This window comes from Bufo gargarizans, chromosome 11 (assembly GCF_014858855.1).
Source record: "Bufo gargarizans isolate SCDJY-AF-19 chromosome 11, ASM1485885v1, whole genome shotgun sequence".
Lineage (NCBI taxonomy): Eukaryota > Metazoa > Chordata > Amphibia > Anura > Bufonidae > Bufo > Bufo gargarizans.
The window spans coordinates 37,955,695-37,974,793 of record NC_058090.1 but is presented as its reverse complement, the minus strand read 5'-3'; the positions used below and the strand labels follow the sequence as shown (position 1 = coordinate 37,974,793).

Sequence of the window (19,099 nt, the reverse complement as noted above, 5' to 3'; positions counted from 1 at the left end):
GAAATAGTAGGGTATGGTATAAAAACCATGTTTAGAGTATACTGCACGCCCTCACATAGAAGTAGAAGAAGGAAACAAGCACATTTGTTAGTAGTGAGTCCAAGCACTAAATCATTAAAGGGGTTCTTCAGGCTCCTGATATTAATGACCTAACCTCAGGATAGGTCATTAATACACGATCAGTGAGGGTCCGTAACCCTGTACCCCCATCAAATCAGCTCTTCCCTGCACCCTCAGGTGCTTGAACTAGATCTTTGAATGGAACAGGAAGCACAGCTCCGTTCAAAGTGTAGTGGCAGTGCTGGGTATTACATCTCCTATCCCATTCACTTCAATGGGAGGTGAGCTGCAGTACCCAGAATGTCCACTACACTTTGAACAGAGCTGTGCTTCCTGTTCCATTCACATAGCTAGTTCCAGCATCAGAGGGAACAGCTGATAAGCAGGGGAGCGGAGTGTTTGATAATCAACAATCTGATAATATTGACCTATCCTGAGCCTGGAAAACTCCTTTAAAGAGGTTGCTGGGATTAGATAGGTGGTGGTGTTTTTTTTTATTTTTTTTAATTTATTATATCTCCAGAAACAGCGCCACTCATGTCTATGCACTGCGGGTCATCTCCCTTCCTGTCAATGGGGCTGAGATGCAATGACAGGCACCATGGTCAAGAGCAGTTCTGTTCTTAGGGGAAAAAGGAAGACTTGCTGTATTTTCAACCCCCTTATAACGTGATAGCCTATCAGTAGGATTTGCCGTCACTTTATTTTCAATGGCGGGCCATCCTGTGGACCCCATGGTAACGGCACTGATATGGCTCTGGGCTTCCTGCTAAGCTTTCTGTAGACTGTGGTGCTCCAAGCTACCTGGTAGTGCAGAGAGCCTAGCTCCATTCACCTGCATGCTATGGTACCCTGCACAGTGGGGTGGCTGGGGTATAGAGGTAAATTAGTGCTGCTACCCTCTGTTCTTAGGTCTGTAGAGCGCTATCACTTTATAAGATGTGAATGTAGGTTTGTAGCTCCTAGCGGTGGTCTTCTGGCAAGCTCAGAAAATAACTGCTTGTAGGGCAAGGGCGATAGGTCTGATGTAACACTACAAATGTAACTTGCAATTTATATGAGACATTAAAATATTATTTTGATTGTCATTATTTGCCTTGTAAGTTGGCTTTGTGCTGCTATATAAAGGTCTGGTGTGTGGACTGGGGTGGTCTTGTCCTTTAGAGTTCGGACAAGGGGAATTTTGGCTCTAAGGCCTCATCTGGATCACACAGCTCCCAAAAACAGTGCATTTCAATGGAGCCTGGCATACTGGAATATAAAACCCACAAAGATTTAGGGGGTCATTTATCAAACTGGTGTAAAGAACTGGCTTAGTTGCCCATAGCAACCAGATTCTACCTTTCATTTTTGACAGTTTCTTTCGAAAATGAAAGATGGAATCTGGTTGCTATGGGCAACTAGGCCAGTTCAACTTTAGGCAAGTTTGATAAATGACCCCCTTAGGTTCTTTATGCTGAGTGTGCATATACTCATTTGCTTGTCATACAGAGAACTAAGTTCTCCCTTAGATGCATTGATATGATGCCTCACATTGCGCTGTGCCAGCATGGGTGCACATCTCAACTCAAAAGGTGCAGTGGTGAAATGTATGTAAGGTCTTCCCATTCTAAATTTTATATAAATTTGCAGGGTGTCCATTATTCCTGTACTTTAACATCATAGTGGGAGATTTATTAAAACTGATGTAAAGGAAATCTGGCTTAGTTGCCCATAGCAACCAATCAGATTGTGCCTTTCATTTTTCACAGCTCCTTTGGAAAGTGAAAGGTGGGATCTGATTGGTTGCTATGGGCAACTAAGCCAGTTCTACTTTACACCAGTTTTGATAAATCTCTCCCAATGTGTTCATTTATTTCTGCACTGTGACTGTTTATTACCCTTATCCTGCGACATGACCGCGTGCGCTGCCCCTGTCCTGCGTCATGACCGTGTGAGCTGCCCCTGTCCTGCGTCATGACCGCGTGCGCTGCCCCTGTCCTGCGACATGACCGCGTGTGTTAGCCTTGTGCATTAGGGAGACCAGTCAAACTTTTTAGAAGTCGCTACTAAATGTGCTCATGGTGCAGTGGGGCCACATTCCAAGTTTTGCTATGGGGCCCTATGGTTATTTGTTACACCCCTGCATGACCTATAAATTAGAGACACCCTATTGAGGGTATTATTAAAGGGTTACTCCAGGCAAAAACTCATCCTTTGGCCAAAGACACAGAGCTAAACATGCTCCCACAGTTTCATTTGCCCGACTGGCGCCATTACAGAGATCCCCTGTTGTTCCCTGCTAGGCCACAGCCTATGCCGCCATAACTACAGAACGGTGCTGTTCTGGCCTGCTTCAGAGTCGGTATAAGAAAAGTACACAGAAAGCATCACCTAATGTGACAATGATGACTACTACCCTGGCGGATACTACCAGAATACCAGTGATGATGGGGTTTGCATACAATAAAGAGGAAAAATTACCTCAGGTTTATGTCTCTCAGGGTCCATGACGCATAACTTCTAATTCTAGTTTCAAACTTTCACCTCTGTGGAAGGGGCTTAGTTGTGTGCACCGCCCGCTGACATGTAGATGCTTAGTCAGGGGCTTAGCTGTAGTGGAAGCAGCTGCTTCGGGGCCCACCCAGGAGAAGTACTAAAAGATTTTGTCATGGCCCCCTGAAAAGTATTTATACAATACATTATGTTCAGGGCGCCGCTCCGTTCTCCCGCTATCTTCCTATGTTAGGCTCCACCCAGGGGAACCTGCTGGTGTCTCATTCTCTCATACTGTAGCGCTGGCCAATCGCAGCGCTCAGCTCATAGCCTGAGAGAAAAAAAAGCCTCTGAGGCTATGAGCTGAGCGCTGTGATTGGCCAGCGCTACAGCATGGGAGAATGAGACGCCGGCAGGTTCCCCTGGGTGGAGCCTAACTATGAAGATACCGGAGGCTATACCGGGTAAACGGAGCGGCGCCCAGGGATAACAGTAAGTGCAGGGGGATCCCTGGACGCCGCTCTCCATGTCTGTATAGTTAGTTTAGATGTTTTATTCTAGTGAAAGGTCCTCTTTAATTAGCAGCAGGAGTAAGGCCTCTTTCACACGAGTGTGATGGATTGGCTCCGGATGCGTTCAGTGAAACTCGCACCATTTTGCAAGCAAGTTCAGTCAGTTTTGTCTGCGATTGCGTTCAGTTGTTCCGTTTTTTCAGCGCGGGTGCAATGAGTTTTTCACGCGTGTGATAAAAAACGGAAGGTTTACAAACAGCATCTCTTAGCAACCATCAGTGAAAAATGCATCGCACCCGCACTTGCTTGCGGATGCAATGCGTTTTTAACGCAGCCCCATTCACTTCTATAGGGCCAGGGCTGCGTGAAAAACAGAATATAGAACATGCTGCAATTTTTACGCAACGCAGAACTGATGCGTGAAAAACAACGCTCCTGTACACAGCCCCATTGAAATGAATGGGTCAGGATTCAGTGCGGGTGCTATGCGTTCACGTCACGCATTGCACCCGCGCGGAAAACTCGCCCGTGTGAAAGAGACCTAAAGGTTGCACAGGAGGAGGGGTTTCTGGGGTGGGGAAGTTCAAAAAAATGTAACTACTATGCAGCTGGCTTTGGAGTTGTGGAGACACTGTGATGTGGAAAATATGTGCAGTGTAGTAATCGGAAAAAAAGGGGGCAGAAAGCCTGGGCAATGTAAAAGTAGGGAACACATAGAAATACTAAGTGATGACTGATGTCCGGAGAGGTCTTTTAATGCCCTCAGCCCCTCATGGTGAGGATATCATTACCATAAATTGTATAGCAGCACAATGCACAGGAATGTAAAATGACAATTCTTTGGACACAATTGAAGGCTCATTCCTTTATCACCAGTGGTCCGCTACCTTCTGGACTGGTCACAGAGCCACCATGTTCTTAAGTATTTATTGTTGTCTATGACCTGGTGGGGACACAGGATACATTTATTGGCTCCATCACAGACAGATGCAATAGGCAGGATGCGAGCAAGGGTTTAATAGCAGCCCCATCTGTCCGCACAGTCCTATGAAACTGCTGGCGGCTACCGGTCTGCAGCTATTATTCATGATCCAGGTTGCCATCTATTGCGTTATATACAACTCCATTTGTGTTATTCAGATTTTTTGCCTTTATTAATCAAATGCTGTATAATGTGGACATCATACGGCCTATTTATATGACCCATTATTTATATAGTGTGGACATCATACGGCCTATTTATATGACCCATTATTTATATAGTGTGGACATCATACAGCCTATTTATATGACCCATTAATTATATAGTGTGGACATCATACAGCCTATTTATATGACCCATTAATTATATAGTGTGGACATCATACAGCCTATTTATATGACCCATTAATTATATAGTGTGGACATCATACAGCCTATTTATATGACCCATTATTTCTATAGTGTGGACATCATACAGCCTATTTATATGACCCATTATTTCTATAGTGTGGACATCATACAGCCTATTTATATGACCCATTATTTCTATAGTGTGGACATCATACGGCCTATTTATATGACCCATTATTTCTATAGTGTGGACATCATACAGCCTATTTATATGACCCATTATTTCTATAGTGTGGACATCATACGGCCTATTTATATGACCCATTAATTATATAGTGTGGACATCATACAGCCTATTTATATGACCTATTATTTCTATAGTGTGGACATCATACAGCCTATTTATATGACCTATTATTTCTATAGTGTAGACATCATACAGCCTATTTATATGACCTATTATTTACCGGTGTGTGTATATAGTGTGGGCATCATACATCCTATTTATATGACATACCCTATATCCACTATAAAATTATATATATATTCCTTGACATCAAGTTTTCTGTAAAACTGCAAAATCTAGCTTCAAGCTCGTTGTGTGTACCTAGTCCTAGATCACTTCATCCCTGCAGTAGAATGGATCGTCTTTCCCTTTAGGGCACCGGAGTGTAAATGGAAGCTATTCAGCTCCTGTGTTATTCAGAGCCCCTTATGTGGACATTTATAGCGCCTCTCCTTACCCGGGGCTTATGTCGCTTTTACCAGTTTACTAAAACGGACCCATGTGACGTGTCTGTAGACCAAGAATGGCCACCGGTTCAGCGAAGAATAAGTAATGTCATTGGTCAAGTTTCCCATTACCCGTTTTACCTGGTAGGAGGCGTCAGGATATAATGTATTTCATGTTTAGAGATTTATTCTTCTCCGTCTAAAAGTAATGGGAAGTAATATTTACATTCCTACGGTGTCACTTGGTAATGATAGCATAATGCCACCGCCTTTCTGTATTTTGGACTTTATTCAATGCCTATGCCATCGATCACGCTGGCAGTTTAATAAAATTGTGCTGTTGGCAGATGGCGCTGGGATGTCCTTTTCCCGTTAAAAACTGCATTACCCTTTTTCTTTGACATCTTGCCCAAATCAACATTGCAACCACATAAGCCGTGCATCCAATTTAATGTAGGGTCTGGGTAATTGCAAGGAAATAGTCTATATTACATCTAATTGAAGTCCTGTGATTTAGTTTAAATTCTTGAAACTGACCTAAAAAGCATAAAATAAACATTAAAAGGTCAGGCTCTACAACTCCCAAAGGCCGTGAAGCAGATTCAATAGTCGTCAACGCTGAAGATTTGCAAACCCAAAAGATTTATAAAAATTGGCGCAAACAAAAAGGGGGCCAGAAACTTAAAGGATTTGCCCCATGAAAAATATTCAACATTTTACAAACCAACAGCTGGATCTGAATACTTTTGTAATTGCACGTAGGACTTCTTTTCCATCTAAAATAACGGATCTCGGACAGAAATGGCTACAACGGATGCCAAATGTGCACCACTGATGCTTCAGATTAGTTTTTTTGCAGGATCCGTTTTTTCTTTTCTCTTTATTTTTTTGTGCTTCTGATGGATCAAAGGTGAATATTTTTTTCTGTATGAAATGTTTTGGGTGTGAACTAACACCAGTACTGAAAATGGACCGTCATACTGTGAACCTGCAACTAGTGTGAATAAACACTGCAGTTTTTGAGTTACAAACTGGTCTTTGCCTCTATACCGCACCCGCTTGTCCTGTCTACCAGAGCGAATCCCCACAACCATAACAATAAATATTTGTCAAACCCTGTGCAAAAAGGACTGGGGACTGAGCTGCACCTAGACCATTGATGGCTAACCTCTGACACTCCAGCTGTGGTGTAACTACGACTCCCAGCATGCTCCATTCATTTCTATGGAGTTCTGAGAACAGCCAAGCCAGTGTGCATTTTGGGAAATGTAGTTTTACCACAGCTGGAGTGCCGGAGGTTAGCCATCACAGGCCTAGACCATTAACGTCACTGACGTAGGAAGAGGTTGCAGCCTTTTCGAACAGGTGATCGGTGGGCATGCTGGGAATTGGACCCCCAATGATCAGATACTGATGATCTATCCTAAGGATAGGCCATCAATAAGAGCAAAATTCTTTAAAAAACAAAAACAAACTGTTACAGTCCTATGGCTTGATTAGTATTTCACTATTTTCCCAAAGGGCTTTGTGTCATAGACAAGGGATGGGGATGGGTGGTGAAGGTACCGTTGCCCCCCAACTGGAACTAAATAAAATAAAAAACTTAGTGTGTAATAGTAGCATGCACCCCTTTTTTCATATAGTTTTGAGGTGCTTGTCCTAACTTTGTTTGTTGCATTGTACATTTGGGGCAGCGGCTGCCCCCTTTTGTGCGCTCCCACCTATCTGCCCAGGGTGTGATAAAGCTAGATTCTACGTTGAGACGATTAGTGTAGGTCCCACTTGTTAGAAGCAGGGGTGAACGGAGAACTTAAAGTGGCCCTAGAAAAAATAATAAAATAAAATAAAAGTGGCCCCATGTTGTAGGGGGATCCAAATTGACAAAAGGCAGGCGGGGCCAGCGATAGCACAGTGCAGCACAAAATACCGCCACTCTTGTAGCAGTATTCAACGGTGTCATTCTCCGGAGGACGGCAATGCACTGGAATTCAGGAGGGGGCCTGTGGCCACTAGCCAGGTGCGTACAGTAAGTACCTGATGCTTCTAGCATAAATTACTGCAGAGAGCATTTGTGATGTACCCGGCTGGTGGCCATAATGAAGACTTGCATCACCCCACTGGGAAATTCCCCTGTAGAGTCTATGGCTGGTCATCTGCCCCTGGTTAGAAGCCACCTTGTCGCTGGGAAATGGGCCTGACACAATTTTACTAAAATAAAATGTGCGCAAAGTGCTCCATATAATACGTATAGCGGGAAAACACTTTTACATTTGTTTGCATGCGTTTTTGTGCATGGCACCCTGCTGATACTTGTAGTCCTTGTTCCCTTAAGGCAGGTATGCTCAACCTGTGGCCCTCCAGCTGTTGTTAAACTACAACTCCCACAATGCCCTGCTGTAGGCTGATAGCTGTAGGCTGTTCGGGCATGCTGGGAGTTGTAGTTTTGCAACAGCTGGAGGGCCGCGAGTTGAGCATGCCTGCCTCATGGCCTCGTGCACACTACTGCGCCGTATTTTGTGGTCTGCAAATTGCGCATCCGCAAAACACGGAAGCCGCCCCCACACGTGCATTACACAATTTGCGGAACAGAATGGGTGGCCCATAATAGAAATGCCTATTCTATATTTTGTTTGCGGCCCCGCGGAACAGAGCAATGGATTCGGACAGCGCACGGAATGCTGTCTGCAAAAAAACGCGGCACAGAAGCGGAGCCAAACCACCTTTGTGTGCATGAGCCCTAATAAATATACACATCCCTTATTTGGGCAGCCTGCTCCTGTCTAGTAAATTTTATAGTAAAATCTTTTAAAAAGAAATAAGGTTCTATTTTCTATTTTCCATAATTGCAACAACAATCAGCCCATATTTCACCTATTGCATTTTATGTGAAACAATTTTCCTATGTCATGAAATCCCCAGTGTTCCTGGAGGAATAGGAGCTGGAATAGCCCATTCCCAGCAGTACAATCCAATGACTTCACAGCAGCGCCCCCTAGTCGCCCGATTAAAACCCTGCAGGCAGAAGTTGTGCGCTCGTGAATGACACAGAGGCCGGCGTGTACGGGGCTAATGCGGTGATGTGAAGCCTCCTACACCGACAGCAGCAAGGACCGTATTCACACCAGCGGGGCGAGCTCAGAGCGGATCCTGCTGGCGGCCGCAGTCATCAGTCCAGACCAGGAGAGAGCCGTCAGCTACCCGGGGATGTCAGAGGAGCCGGTGCAGCACCGCCAGCACTAGCGGAGGCCGGGACTCAGCACCTGGGAGAGCGGCTCAGCAAGCGCCTCAGACAGCAGGGCACCCTGGGATATTAGAGGGGTGCAGAAACTGCTCGGCAGCACCCTGGGACAGTAGAGGGGTGCAGCACCCTTGAAAGCAGCACTCTGGGACAGTAGAGGGGAGCAGCACCCTTGAAAGCAGCACCCTGGGACAGTAGAGGGGTGCAGCACCTTAACAGCAGCACCCTGGGACAGTAGAGTTGTGCAGCACCTGGGACAGTAGAGGGGTGCAGCACCCTTGACAGCAGCACCCTGGGACAGTAGAGTTGTGCAGCACCCTGGGACAGTAGAGGGGTGCAGCACCTGGACAGCAGCACACTGGGACAGTAGAGTTGTGCAGCACCCTGGGACAGTAGAGGGGTGCAGCACCCTTGACAGTAGCACCCTGGGACAGTAGAAGGGTGCAGCACCTGAACAGCAGCACCCTGGGACAGTAGAGGGGTGCAGCACCTGGGACAATAGAGGGGTGCAGCACCTGAACAGCAGCACCCTGGGACAGTAGAGGGGTGCAGCACCTGGACAGCAGCACCTGGGACAGTAGAGGGGTGCAGCACCTGGACAGCATGGCAGTGGCACTAATGTGATCCAGCACCTGGGACAGCAGCTCTAGTGTCAGTAGAACTCTAGATCAGCACCTGGGACAGCAGCTCTAGTGTCCCCATAAGTGTGGATCAGCACCTGGGACAGCAGCTCTAGTGTCACCATAACTTTAGATCAGCACCTGGGACAGCAGCTCTAGTGTCACCATAACTTTAGATCAGCACCTGGGACAGCAGCTCTAGTGTCAGTATTAGTTTGGATTAGAACCTGGGACATCAAGACTATTGTCACCATAAGTGTGGATCAGCACATAGGACAGCAGCTCTTGTGTCACCATAGTTGTGGACCAGCTGCTGTGACTAAAGTGCAGTTGTGCACCTTCACCAGTAGCCCTAGTGTCACTCACCAGTTTGAGCAGGACTGGTTCGGCAGTGTGTGCTGCTCGCCATACAGTGACGTTCAGTGCCCTGCAGCACAAGTATTAGTCAGGACGCTGGGCAGCACTTGTGACCAAAGCAGATTGAGCTCTGAACATTTCAACTGAACCAAGAGGACAATACCTTCAATCTTTATGGATGTCAAAGCAGCCCCCAACGGTGTGGCGACCATAGAAGACCGGATCTTAAGGATCACTGGATATTATGGGTATTACCCAGGTTACTCCAGCCAGAAACGTAAGATGAACCAAATTCCTTAATATGTGACTGCTCAGCAATGCAACACTTGCTCTGTACGTATTAGTGATGTGTTATTAGTGCTATTTGAGGGTTTTCTTGGTTTTATCAGATGATTAATTAATGGGGGCAGAATCTAATTGTGTATGTCTGTGAGAAGAATTGTTAAACCTCCTAATGTGCATGGTTACTGCATGACGTGCCAGTCGCAGCACAGCAGCATGTAGGTAGGTGAAGGATTGCAGCGTACAGTACCTCTTAGTGGTTGGTCTTTATCTGGCAGGACTGTGGGCAAATGTTCTGTATGCCTACTGCGCAGGGTGGGTTTATTCACACCTAAGGCTATAACATGGGTATAATTCAACTTGTAGTTCCCCAGCGGAGGGCAGATCCAGAAGATCCAAGCCTCATATATTATTATACAGTAGGTTTTATTTACTACAGATTGCAGGATCACATGGCAGCACATAGCCATCTTATGCTGACCTACTCCCTAGAGATTTATATTGCATCTTTATTGCTTTTGGTTTTACAGTTTTATATTAGCATGCTTAAAGGGCATCTGTCAGCAGTTTTGTACCGATGACACTGGCTGATCTGTTACATGTGCGCTTGGCAGCTGAAGGCATCTGTGTTGGTCCCGCATTCCTGAGAAAATGATGTGTTGTTATATGCAAATGAGCCTCTAGGAGCAACGGGGGCGCTCTGCACTTTGACAGGATCGGGGGTGATGATGTTTTCATTGCTTGGTCCTGTCAAAGTGGAGAGGACGCGGCAGTTGCAGAGAGAGCAGAGCCTCTAGGTGTAATGGTAACGCCCCCATTGCTCCTAGAGACTAATTTGCATATATTAAAATATTATTTTTCTCAGCAGTGCGGGCACATATGAACATGGGACCAACACAGATGCCTTCAGCTGCCAAGCGGAGTTTCAGAGGTACAGATCTGCTGACAAATGCCCATTAATATAAAAATCTTGACATCAACTATCCTTTGCAAGCTGTTCTATATCAGGCTATCCTTATACATCCAGGGAAGGACCCCCCCATCTCTTTATTCTCAGGGTGGATAATGTGACTCCACTTCATTGTTAGCTAACATCTTACATGGTTTGTCTCTACGGCATCTACATTGTGTAATGATTAATTGTGCAAGTTTCCAGTTTACTGTGTGTGCCAATCCTTCAGCACTTTCAATATATCTGCTTGCTGTCAGTGCATTGTAATAGTCTTGTTTATATCCTGAGACTTAAAGGGAACCTGTCACCGGGAATTTTTGTATAGAGCTGAGGACATGGGCTGCTAGATGGCCGCTAGCACATCCGCAATACCCAGTCCCCATAGCTCTGTGTGCTTTTATTGTGTATAAAAACCGATTTGATACATATGCAAATTAACCCGAGATGAGTCAGAGCTTGAAAATATGACTCTTCTCTGGTCACACAAGTAAGATATGACTCTTATGTTAATTTGCATATGTATCAAATCGTTTTTTTTACACAATAAAAGCACACAGAGCTATGGGGACTGGGTATTGCGGATGTGCTAGCGGCCATCTAGCAGCCCATGTCCTCAGCTTTATGCACAAAATCCCGGCGACAGGTTCCCTTTAAAGGGTTTTTTCCAAGATCCTGATATTGATACCCTATCCTTATAGGATAGGTCATTAATATCAGACACCTGCACCCCCCATGGATCCGTTGTTCCCTCCAGCTCTAGAACTCGCACTGTGAATGGAGCAGGAAGCACAGTTTCATTCAATGTGCAGTGGTCATAGAAGGTTACTGCCCCTTAGGTACCATTCACTTGATTGGGTGCTAGGCTGCAGTACACAGCACGGCCACTAGACTTTGAACAGAGCTGTTCTTCCTGTTCCATTCACTGTACAAGAAGCAGATGGGACCTCTGCTGCCTGCACTTTACACCAGAAATATACTGTACTTTATTTTCTGTCTGGAGTTGATTTGAGTGCTGGCGTGTGGTTGGCCCAACATGTGCGACAGTTATTAACTATTACAATCTTACATGTAGATTGTAAGCCCTCACGGGCAGGGCCCTCTGTACCAGTTTGTAACCCGTCTTATGTATGTATACCCCTTTTCATATGTACAGCGCTATGGAATGAATGACGCTTTAATAATAATCAATAATAATCTTATGCCGATGATGGACACAATGCCAGTCTTAACCCCTTAATGACCACCTACTGTCCTTTGTCATCGCTATTTTAGGGGGAGCTGAGTGCTACTGTGAGCACTGTAACTAACAGCTCTGGTTCTTAGAGTAGCCTTTTGCTCTACAGCCAGGCTTGAAGGTAGCTTAATTCCCAACTGTTGAAGCATCACTAACTTTTCACACAACTTTGCATAGATCAATAGTTCAAGTGACCTCAAGAAACTTTATAATATGTCTTATCAGTAAGAAATATGTAGTTCTTATGTTATTAACTGTTTACCTCCCCCTGCTGATTACTTTTTAATTTAAAGTAAGCTTAAAATCCGTCTCGAGATGTGCCAGCTCTGCTGAAGTAGCATATTACACGTCGATACAAGTCTATGGAGAGGAGAAGGTGGAGGAGTGAGCAGCAGCAGGAGTTAGATGGAGGAAACAGGCACAGACAAAGACCCTACTATAGATGAAGGCACCAGTCCATTTTTTACAATCATACAGGTCATTACCCCTCTGTAATGTTCTCTATGATCCTGGGGCTGCTTCTGGCTGTGTAAGAGAAGGTTAGGAAGCAGGTTCTCCTCTACTTTCTGTGTGCATTGGATGTAAGCTAGTCTCCACCTACCATATCTGAGAGAACTGTGAACTGGCCATTCAGCATGCACAACGGAAAACTGCTAAAAAAAAAGCGCCAGATACAAGTGATATAATGGCCAGAAATAGCTGTGTTATTCCTCATGTACGCACAGTGTACTACTGATTAATGCAAAGTTTGTTAAAAGGTTAGTGATGCTTTAAATAAAAAAACTCACAAAATAATAATAAAAAAAGTGATTATTTTACATCTTCACATTTTATTGCCCATACATTACATAGAAAACCTCCCAAAACATTAGCATCCACAATACCGAACTAACCTGAACAGCTCATTTAACAGGTTATACAAAGTGAAATATGTGCAATGTAAACCATAAAGTAAAAAAAATTGGGACTTCCACAGATCATAAGATTGGGGGCCCCCTACACCGTGGTGCCGCCCGAAATGAAGATGCTGGCCAGTCAGCATGTACACGGCTGCTCCATTCATTTCAATGGGAGTTCCAAAGATGCTCATCTATTTCCGGAACGCCCATAGAAATCAATGGAGCAGCTGCACGCATGCCTGACCACCCTCTCTGTTTATTTTGGGGAGGGGGGATTCCGCGGGTTATGGGGCCCCCATTCTCATGACCAGTAGGACCCCAAATCATCTAATATTTGTCACGTATCCACAACCAGAATACCCTTATAAACACAGAGAGGCAAAAATTGAAAAAAAAAAAAAAAGCTGGTCATTAAGGGGTTAATAAATGTTCCCCTATGGAAGGTATAGATGCAGCAGATGGACCCAGTATTGATCTGTTAAAGCTTGAAGTGGTATATAGTAATCACAATCATTGCATACTAAGGCTACTTTCCCACTTGCGTTGTTTTCCGTTATTGAGATCCGGCAGAGGATCTCGATACCGAAAAAAAACCAAAAACATTTCCGTTTAGTCCTAATGCATTCTGAATGGAAAGAGATCCGTTCAGGAGGCATCAGGATGTCTTCCGTTCCGTCAGCATTCCGTTTTGTGACCGGACACAAAACCGCACTGAAAACAATGTAAGTCAGTGGTGACGGATCCGTTTTTTTAGGAGCCTAAAAAAACTGGATCAGTCACTATGTACATTGAAAGTTAATGGATGACTGATCTGTTTTTTTTTTCCCTTTTGATTTCACACAGCCGCATCCTAACAGAACGGATCCGTTTAATTCTGGTATTGAGATCCTCTGCCGGATCTCTATACTGGAATTAGAAAAGCAAGTGTGAAGGTAGCCTAAAAAGTGTAAACTGTTACAAAGTACAATACAAGCAGCTTAGTATGTAAATGTTTGTATAATTGTAACCATCTCACTAATTTATATTCAAGAAAGTAAACCCTGAAATGGCATTTTTGACTTTCCCTAAGGCCACAGCACACAAGTCCTATGTACCCAGACTGTACGGAGGCAATCTGAGGATGACGGAGTTTCTGTACCGTTATACCTGTGTTCCTGCGAGCCGTATTCGCTAAATGTGCCATTGTATGGGGCTCTAGGTTGTCGTATTGCCAAGATATTCTATTATTCAAAGGAGCATGCCACTTCGCCCTGTTCTATGGAATCTACCAGACAAGGCCTCTGTGCGAAATTGTAGGCCTACAGCGGTACAGCATGGCCCAGTGGATGTTTATGGCTATCATAATAAGGCACCATACAAACATGGAAGTTAAATGCAGCCATAATGTGCACATGAGGCTTTTAACAGATATATTAGGGTTGTTGGCAGCCCAAACTGATTGGTTGACAAGGTGGTTCCATATAAGTACTGAACGAAGCAAACAGTCCAACCCTTTACAAGTGATGGGCTATTGTTAGAATTGACCATGACTATCTGACTGTGGGGGTCCAAAACCCTGCACCCCCAAAGAGCAGCCGTTCTACAGTAGATCCTGGATCGGAACTACCTGTTGTAGACTGGACCTTGCTGGTACCTGCAGAACTGTCTCTAATAAAGTGAATGGAAGCGGTGGTGTAGTAACTGGCGCTGTCTACTGCACAATGGATGGAGCTAAGTAGTTCCAGTGTTGGAGCTACTGCAGAACCGTGCACATTCTCGGGGGTGCGAGATATGGGATCAAACAGTGATGGCCTATCCTGAGGATAGGCCATCACTTGTAAAGGGTTAGAAAACCCCTTTAAAGGTTCCAGTTAAAGCTACTTTCTTTAGAAAATTGTCGAATTAATAATCACCATAGTTAAAAACCTTGACTTAAAGGGGTTGGCCCATCTTGGACATTGGGGGCATATTGCTGGGATATGCCCCCAAATGTCTGATAAGTGCGGCTCCCAGAGCGCCTATCCTTAGCCAGCAAAGTGCCAGAGGGTGCACTGCGCATGCGCGGCTGCCCTAAATTTATTTCTATGGGACTGCTGAAAATAACCAAGCCATATAGAGCAGTGCGCAGTGTGCTTCCCATTCATTTCAATGGGACTTTCGAAAATAGCCGAGCATGCCTCTTGGCTATTTTCGGTAGGACGCGCATGTCCGGTGCACCCTCCTACACTTTTCAAGCTCCATTCAAAGGATAGGTGCAGGTCCCAGAGGTGGGACCTGACCCTATTAGACATTAGGGCATATGATAGCGAGACAAAGAATCAAAGAACACCAAAGACAGTGTATTCACTTTATTTTAATTTTTTTCTTGGATTGTTCCTTTAAAGGTTTTGTCTAGTTTTAGGAGGAACCTGGACAGCACAGGAGATCCACCTGAAATAAAGTAGTGATCATTACTTACCTGGCAGATCCTGTGTCACTGCTCCAGTTCTCTTGGGTGGGATCTGTTTACTCCTTGAAAGCAGTGGCGTCACATTGACAATAAGCGACTGCTGAAGCCAATCACTGGATTCTTTGGAGCACCACTGAGGCCAGTGATTGGCTGCTGCAGTCAGGTGTTGCTGATGTAACATCACCACTGATGCCAGGTAAACGGATCCCGGCCAGTAAAACGAGAGTGGCGACGTGGGATCTGCCAGGTGATGATCAGTACTTTATTTATTACAGGTGGATCCCCTGTATTGTCTGTATTGCTCCTGACTAGAGATGAGAGAATTTCCGGTTAAGAAATTCGCTCACGCTTCGTATACTGGTAAAAGGTGAATTGCGTTATGGATTCCGTTACCACGGACCATAATGCCTTTAGAGACATTCCGTTATTCATTCCGTCATAATAGAAGTCTATGGCCTGCATAACGGATCCGTCCGGAGAGGACTCTCCTGCATAACGGAAACGGGACGGATCCGTTTTGCAGCCCATAGACTTCTATTATGATGGAATGAACAACTGAATGCCTCTAAAGGTATTCCGTCATAGAATTGCGTTATGGTCCGCGGTAACGGAATCCATAACGCAATTCACCTTTTACCAGTATACGAAGCGTGAACGAATTTCTACTCCTGACAACCGGACAACTCTTTCAACATTCAGACATTGGCATTCTCAGTCGGGGAGTCAATGTCCGGAGTTCCTAGTTTAGGTAATGACAGATCCCAAATATTTCTCATGTAGCCTTTCTTGCGCTTCCTAATGGGGATGGAGATTGTACGCCCAACTGAGCAGACTGCCTTGGTGCATTTGAATTATATTGTAATTAATTGTGGTTTCTAGATAATTGGCAAGTCGTATCATTAAGCATTCAGTGCAGGTGTTAATTACTTATCTGTGTGCAGAGAGAAGGATTCTCATAGTGAAGGTCTAGAAGATTCACACTTTGATAATTGAATAAGGAGACCATTTTCTAAAATATAATTAGTGTATTAGTTGATTGGAAACCAAAGGTAAAGTTTGCATGTAAATATTATAACAAAGCCAATCATGATATACTGCAATATCACAATTCATCCACCACCATGAAGCTGTAAAGGGCATCTGTCAGCAGCTTTGTCCCTATGACACTGGATGACCCGTTACATGTGCACTTGGCAGCTGAAGGCATCTGTGTTGGTCCCATGTTAATATGTGCCCGCATTGCTGAGAAAAATTATGTTTTAACATATGCAAATGAGCCTCTAGGAGCAACGGGGGCGTTACCATTACACCTAGAGGCTCTGCTCTCTCTGCAACTGCCGAACCCTCTGCATTTTGACTGACATGACCAGGTGTGATCACTTTTACGCTGCCTGGTCCTAGCAATCAAAGTGCGTGGCAGCTGCAGAGAGAGCAGAGCCTCTAGGTGTAATGGTAACACCCCCGTTGCTCCTAGAGGCTCATTTGCATATATTAAGACATCATCTTTCTCAGCAATGCGGGCACATATGAACATGGGACCAACACAGATGCCTTCAGCTGCCGAGTGCACATGTAACAGGTCAGCCAGTATTAGCCAGTACAAAACTACTGACAGATGCCCTTTTAAGGGGGATGTAATATTGTTGACCTATTGTTAGGATAGGTGATCCATATTAGATTGGTGGGGATCCAACTTCCGACAACCCACCCATCAGCTGCTTGAACATTCTGCTGTCTGTGACTTCTATTATCAAGTAGAAAATGGGTATCTTGAGCCGGCGTATCTATCCTTTATTTCCAGAGACTCATTGGAGGGGATTTAAGTGTTGTCTTTTGCGCCAGAATATTTTGCCGCCGTCATTTTTCTTTTGTGCTGTTTTTATGAACAGCGTGCTCCTTGTTTATTCAATGTGTGGTAGATTGTGATTGATGCTTTCCTTTTATTTTTAGAAGTTTATCTATAGGGCCTATGATCTGTTCAGCTGCGTTTCTGTAGGTGCAAGGAACATAAATGGAGGAGTAATAGAAAATTAAAAGAAAACTTTCAAGAGACATCAGATACAGTATGATGCAGTTATAAGGATATAAGGTCAGAGCGGGACCTCACACTGACGCACGCTGCGAGTTTCCTGCATTGAACTTGCTCTTGTGAGTCTGGCCTTATTAAAAATGGGGCAACAACAAGCACCCCCCCCCCCCCCCACACACACTACAGCTGTAATAATTTCAGCCTATATATTAACACAATACTGCCATCAGGTAGCAGAAAAGTACAACCTGCATAATAACACTCTAGAGTGCCCATATAATAGACGGAATCCAATAAATATGTGGTTAAAGAGCATACAAAATATTGCCCAAAAAGTCCTATATAATAAAACATAAGGTCTTTACATTCTAGAGCTGGTGGTAATACATTTATTCTCCTTCCCTTAAAGGGGTTCTCCAAGACTATAAAATGCCCCCCCCCCATATGCCGGGCCCCTCACAATAAATACTTAGCTGGCTCCCGCTCCCTGCGCCGCTCCGGGTCCCGCACCGCCACTGCTGCTTCTCCCCGTGCACGGATGAAAACATCCGGTGTTGGGGTGGGGAGCAGCCAATGGCAGGTGGGGACGGGGACGAGCCTCTCTAGTGTCACCCACGATTGGCTGCTCCCCCCCCCCCCCCCGACAGTGGATGTTTTCATCCGTGCACAGGGAGAAGCAGCGGGGACCAGGAGCGGCGCAGGGAGCCAGGTAAGTATATTCATTGTGAGGGGCCCAGCATATGGGGGGGGGGGGGATTTTATAGCCTTGGATAGCCCCTTTAAGCGGGTATCCCATGATTAATGTAAAAAATAAAAATCTGCCATCACATAGGACATGACAATCTCTTACTAACAAACTTAGAACCAGCCCTTGTACGGGACACGGATTCGGAGATCTCCCCATTCATTGCTCCAATTGATTTGCTAGATTTATTTAAAGCTGGCAACTCAGGGGGTGTGTACTTTCTGCTGCACCTGGTGGCAGTTGAAGGATGGAACTGAGCACGTGCGTCAATCTCAGTGATCTGGACAGAGAATTTAGAAAAAGAGCAGGTGGCGCTATACAGATGGATTCCAGTGAATAACTCCGTAGCTGTCATTCGGGGATGTTTGTTAACAGATATACCGTACGCCAGAATAGTGGTGTATTAGAGTTGCAGATTTCGTCGCACACAATTTTGCAGCAAAATACATGGGTAGGGCCAAATGTGATGCACGGCAACGGCCATGGGTCCCTTAAAGCAAATGTTTTTCGTGACGCCACTTGCAGTGAAGCAACAAGGGCACAGGGCCCCTTTTAGTGAAGTAATAGATGGTACCCAGGTGTAGGAATGCCAGAGTGGTGTAGGGTGGCCTAAATGTTCCGTAATGTTGGTGCACGTGTCACGGTGCTGCTACCTGGATACACTGGGCCCCAGACGTTGTCTCCTGAAGCAGAACAATTAGGGGTTGTTGATGAAGGGGATGGAGAAATTAATTGAGTCCAGACTTTGTGATGAGGTTCAATAAGAGCTTTACTTAAATAAACGTTTCTCCAACTGTTTCAGACTTTGTCTTGGTTCCCAGCAGGCTTTAGCATTAACTGTGGCAGGCAAACTCCTCTCTGCTACATCTGTTGCTCTCTGGCTCTGCTGAACTGACAGGCTCAAATTGAATTTTGGCTTTAGCTGTGGCAACTTCTCTCTGTGTGATGGTCCTACAATAAATACACCGAATGACATTAGGTTAACCATAGGAGATAGTAGAGGGGTGCAGAAATGGTAATGCCACTCTGGGGCGTTACAGAAGCAGGCCAGCCGGCAGGCCTGGCTCATTTATTATTTTCCATGCCGTTTTTTGGTGTGTATCTGATTGATGGGGGTCAGACACCCGTGAACACCGCCGATCAGCTGTTTTGAGTAGGCAGCGGCACTCCTGTGGCCAGCACTAGAAAGCTGAGGTGCACTGAG

General features: G+C 45.1%; 1 protein-coding gene across 1 annotated transcript in view; it reads left to right on the top strand.

The window, feature by feature from the left end:
• Window positions 1-9,491: 9,491 nt before the first annotated feature.
• The window catches only part of SLC35F4 (solute carrier family 35 member F4), a 231,764-nt gene continuing 222,156 nt past the window's right edge, over window positions 9,492-19,099 (top strand). Inside the window, exon 1 of the mRNA XM_044272248.1 lies at window positions 9,492-9,603. Coding sequence (XP_044128183.1) covers window positions 9,501-9,603 — 103 coding nt within the window. The 5' untranslated portion in view covers window positions 9,492-9,500. The remainder of the gene's footprint in view (window positions 9,604-19,099) is intronic.